General features: G+C 37.1%; 1 protein-coding gene across 2 annotated transcripts in view; it reads left to right on the top strand.

The window, feature by feature from the left end:
• The window catches only part of trpv4 (transient receptor potential cation channel, subfamily V, member 4), a 16,276-nt gene extending 11,643 nt beyond the window's left edge, over positions 1-4,633 (top strand). For both annotated transcript variants that reach the window (XM_036213565.1, XM_024276350.2), the window contains exons 11-18: positions 752-895; positions 980-1,053; positions 1,351-1,516; positions 1,593-1,659; positions 1,739-2,043; positions 2,574-2,701; positions 3,336-3,457; positions 3,573-4,633. In XM_036213565.1, the coding sequence (XP_036069458.1) occupies positions 752-895; positions 980-1,053; positions 1,351-1,516; positions 1,593-1,659; positions 1,739-2,043; positions 2,574-2,701; positions 3,336-3,457; positions 3,573-3,673 (1,107 nt within the window). In that variant the 3' untranslated portion in view covers positions 3,674-4,633. The remainder of the gene's footprint in view (positions 1-751; positions 896-979; positions 1,054-1,350; positions 1,517-1,592; positions 1,660-1,738; positions 2,044-2,573; positions 2,702-3,335; positions 3,458-3,572) is intronic.
• The last annotated feature ends 203 nt before the right edge of the window (positions 4,634-4,836 follow it).

The raw sequence follows: 4,836 nt of genomic DNA on the forward strand, positions 1-4,836 counted from the left end.
AATGATGATATTTGTCCATCATTTCACCTGAGAGTTGTTTGACATGGAGAGATACAGGAAATGATCGATCGATCAGGTTTTTTTTTTCTTCGTTTTTGTCCATTTTACCCCTTGATGCCTGAAAAAATACTCATGATTTTGCTAAATTAATGTAATTTTGCCAGAGTGGTTTGATTTGTTTTTTCATCAATATTTATTAACCCTTGTGATATCCTTGGCATGTTTACATTAAAACTGGGGTCATCTGGACCCTATTTTTTTTTTCAAGGATTTTTTATCTTCATTAATGTCTGTGGCAGACATTAATCTTCTCCACCTTTGTCTTGGAACACGTCAATGTAAGGGTGGGGTCATCTGGACCCCATAAGATACCAGTTAAGGGGTTTAAGTAGAGATGGAAATCTTGAGGCACCTCCCGATGTGATTCAGTTAAGATCCAGGAGGCAGCGATTCGATTATGAAACGATTCAATTACAAAACAGTTATCATTTAGTTCTACTTTTTATTATTACTTTACATCATATACATTTTTCGTTTATTTAAAATACATAAAACGATTAAGAATTGTATATGGATCATAATCGATGTTTCTAAAAATCGATGTTTTCACCCACCAATAGCTTTAAACATTTTTTATTAATCTTTACCTGAATATTGCTTTCCTGCATTTGTGTTAGGATTCTGTATCTTTTTCAGGAAATCATCTTTATTTTCTGATCCTCATTGATCCTTCAAGTCTGTTTTCTTCCAGCCTCTGACTAATTCTGTAAATGGCGTACATATAAATGAGGGGTACAAGATCCCTCCGTTCCCGTACACCACATCTGCAGACTACTTGAGAATGGTTGGAGAGATTGTAACACTGGCATCAGGAATCTTCTTCTTCCTCACAAATGTAAGCCCACATTTGTTCTTTTTTCCCATAACGACTGTGCCGTCGTTCCACAGGATAAAAATGTTTCCCTTTTTGTTCTTGCAGATTAAGGACCTTTTCCTAAAAAAACGCCCAGGGGTGAAATCCTTATTTATGGATGGATCCTTTCAACTTCTGTAGTGAGTCGCCGTGATCTCCTTTTGCAGATCTTACCATAAGCCTCAACAAATTGTATCCAGGGCAAATTTAGCTTTCTCCTAATTGAGTCCTCTAATTAGTTTCTGAGCCTTTTCACAGGCATGTTTTATAGCACAAAACTTTAATTAAACCCGCGATCCAAACATAAAGCATTGGAGCACTCTGGTGATCCATGGTAATTGGAATCATTAGGAGTGATTTCTACATTCTGCTCAAATTTCAAACTCCTCTTCCTAGATTCTTTGTTCATTGATCAAATTCTCCTCTGTTCTTTCCAGCTTCATCTACTCTGTCCTGATTATCATCACAGCTGCTCTGTACTTGTCTGGCATTAAGGCCTACGTCTCTGTGATGGTGTTTGCTCTCGTGCTGGGCTGGATGAACACTCTTTACTTCACCAGAGGTCTGAAGCTCACCGGCACCTACAGCATCATGATCCAAAAGGTAAGACAATGAGCAATCACAAAGTGCAGCACAGTCCTTTGGAGCTTCTGCAAATGTTTCTCCTGCTGTGTTGTAGATTCTCCTCAAAGACATCTTCAGGTTTCTGTTGGTATATTTACTCTTCATGATTGGATATGCTTCAGGTGAGCAAACAGGAGTTCTACAGTTCAGCTATCTCGCTGAGCAGTCTGTTAAACATCCTTATGTTTTCCCATCCCACAGCCCTGGTGTCCCTGCTGACAGTTTGCCCCACGTCCGGGCCGAAGTGTGAAGGAGGCTGCCCCACCTACCCCAAATGCAGAGAGCCAGGCACATTTAGCACTTTCCTACTGGATCTGTTCAAGCTCACCATTGGGATGGGAGACCTGGAAATGATCAACAGCGCACAGTATCCAGAAGTCTTCCTCATCCTGCTGGTCACTTACATCATCCTCACCTTTGTGCTGCTGCTGAACATGTTGATCGCTTTGATGGGGGAGACTGTGGGACAGGTGTCCAAGGAAAGCAAAAAGATCTGGAAGCTTCAGGTGATATCTCTGTTATTTTTAGAAATATTCTGCTGTTTTATTGTAAAACATTAAAGGGTAACCAAACAGGGAGGTTGGAGGATGACTCCACCCACAGCCGAAATTTAAAAATCCAGTCAGAGGGGCTGGGGCTTGACTGTTTTCATTAGTGGAGCTGCAGATCATGACGAGGGACTTTAATGGTTTGACCAATCACAAAATTCAGATGTAATATCTCGGTTCAACCTGTAGGGGGCAGCACACAGGTTGTTTTTGACTATATTTAACAGGTTTATTTGAATTTATCAAAAATTTGGTAATGACTAACAAACAACACTTTCAAACCCCATTTATAGAAGTCAGCAGTCAAAACAAGTTCATTTAGGGTTTGGTTACCCTTTAAGTTTGGAAGATGTTTAAATGAAACCAAAAAGGACCTCTTTTTTTAACAATAATTGTTACACTTTAACCTGAATCAACAACATAAAAAGCTAAAATGCTTTTATAAGAATTTATTTAGCTTTAGATTTCTACTAAATGTTTTGTTGCAGTGGGCAACAACCATACTGGACATCGAGCGCTCGTTCCCAGTCTGTCTGCGAAAGTCTTTCCGAGTTGGTGAGATGGTGACAGTTGGGAGGAATTTGGATGGCACACCAGATCGACGTTGGTGTTTCAGGTGTCTCATAACTTTCTACGTTCCAAAATCCACATCGTTTTTATTTTTAAAACTGTATTTTAAAAAAAAAAAATTAATTTAAAACATTGAGTCAATCAATACTTTAAAAATGTCTCTTCAACAAATCTAATCCTTCTATTTGAAAGCCAATTTTTGATTTTAATGTGACAAAAAGCAAGTTTTTCTATTAGTTGTTTATGTTGGAATTGATAATTTAATGAGTGAAAGTTTCACTTTTGTTCAGTTTGAATTGTAAGTTATATTATAATTTGTTCATGATCAAACAAAGTTGCTTTTGGAAGGAACATTTGGGAAATAAATCAATATTTAATTGCATTATATAACTGAGAACTTCTAAATTAATATTGATTCTACTCCGTTGTAATGCAGCAATACCCAGCCCTACTATTCACCTTTTGATATATAATAAGGAAGTTTGTTCAGTTAATACAAATGCTTAGTGTTCTACACTCGACAAACCCAAATAGTTTTCCTGTCATTCCAGTGAAATGTGCAGCAAAAGATTGATAGTTTGGAATTTTAGATTGCTACACATAAACATAAACGTATGTATTTTGAGCAGGTAGATTTTAATAAACAGCTTCATTGATTGCATAAACTGTGAATGTTTCAGAGTGGATGAAGTAAACTGGTGTCACTGGAACCAGAACCTTGCAATAATCAATGAGGATCCAGGCAGAAGTGACAGCAGTCAAACCAACGGGCTGCGGCAGAGTATCAAAGGCTTAAGAAGAGGTGACGTTTTTCACCAGTTTGTTTCTAAATTCATCAGTAACTACGTTTATCCTAGTGGACCACTGTTATATTGATTCTTTTTTAAAGTCGAAACGATTTATTTTCTCCCCTGCAGATCGTTGGACCACGGTGGTCCCGCGGGTGATGGAGTTAAGTAAGAGTCCTCGACCCCATGACCTGGCGGTGGAGATGGAGCCTCTGACGCCTAGAAACTGATACCTGCACTGGGTCGGTGCTCCTCCTGTTACCTGGACGGATGTCACACTAGTATGCAGATTTGTTAAGAAAGTGAAAGTTTGGATCTGTTGTGGCCATCACTCAGGGATTTCAAACAAAACAAATCTACATTTACAGGTTCTTATGGTTTCATTATGGAGAAAAATAGCTTAAGTAGAATGTAATGTCATTTGTACGGAAACACTAATGTAGGAAATAATTAATAACATTTATTTTGAAGGATGCTTTTCGCATAATTCCTTCAATAGATGCTTAAGGATTAGGATAAAACGAGTTTTAAATGCTGGTTTTAGTAGTTTTTTTTACAGCTTCTATATATATATAAAAGGAAGTTGCTGCATTTATTTTATATTGCTTTTTAATGTTGTATTTATAAAAAATACATTAATATGAAAGACTCCCACCCAAAGCAGTGCTGCTCTTTTTTAACCAGAACAATGTTTGTAATATTCTATGAATACAAGCACAGTGTTTTTGAATGCGATGAGCAGGTTATACTTGTCAAGCAAATATGCTAATTCAAAACAATAGCCCTGCTTGTTCCGGTTTGTCTTTGAATTTGCAGAGTTATTGTTCCTTTGCAGCTGGGGTATTTGCATAATCAACTCTCAGTCCTTGCCATTATGCACTTTCCTCCCATTTGCTGCAGTGTTTCCATCATAATTGGCTCTTTGCCCTATGCATCATTTTTATGCACGATAATTACATATGGAATTTGTGTGTTCTTGTCCTCCTTTTTTATCATTTTTTTAACAGATTTACTACTGCTGAAAGGTCACAGGCCATTCAAGATGTTAACATTTCCTGAAAAATCTACACATATTTTTTGTATTGTTTGTACATTGAAGCATAAAATGATAAGTAAATATTACTATGCAGCTGTCTTATTAAATGTAAATGTTTTTTTTAATGAGTTTTAATAAACAAACCAAAAGTCCAGTTCGGATTTTGTCAATCACAGGTAACAATTTGCTAGTAAAATCGAAATATTCTGAGGGATTTTTATGTTAAATTTGTGATCACAGTATTTGCTTCAGCATTTCCAAACTACATTTGCATAAATGTATATGGATTTTGTATACGTGTTGTACAGTCATTTCCCACTATCTTGACTGCAGTTCTTTTCTTGACCAGATGAGGGC

This window comes from Oryzias melastigma, linkage group LG9, assembly GCF_002922805.2.
Source record: "Oryzias melastigma strain HK-1 linkage group LG9, ASM292280v2, whole genome shotgun sequence".
Classification (NCBI taxonomy): Eukaryota; Metazoa; Chordata; class Actinopteri; order Beloniformes; family Adrianichthyidae; genus Oryzias; species Oryzias melastigma.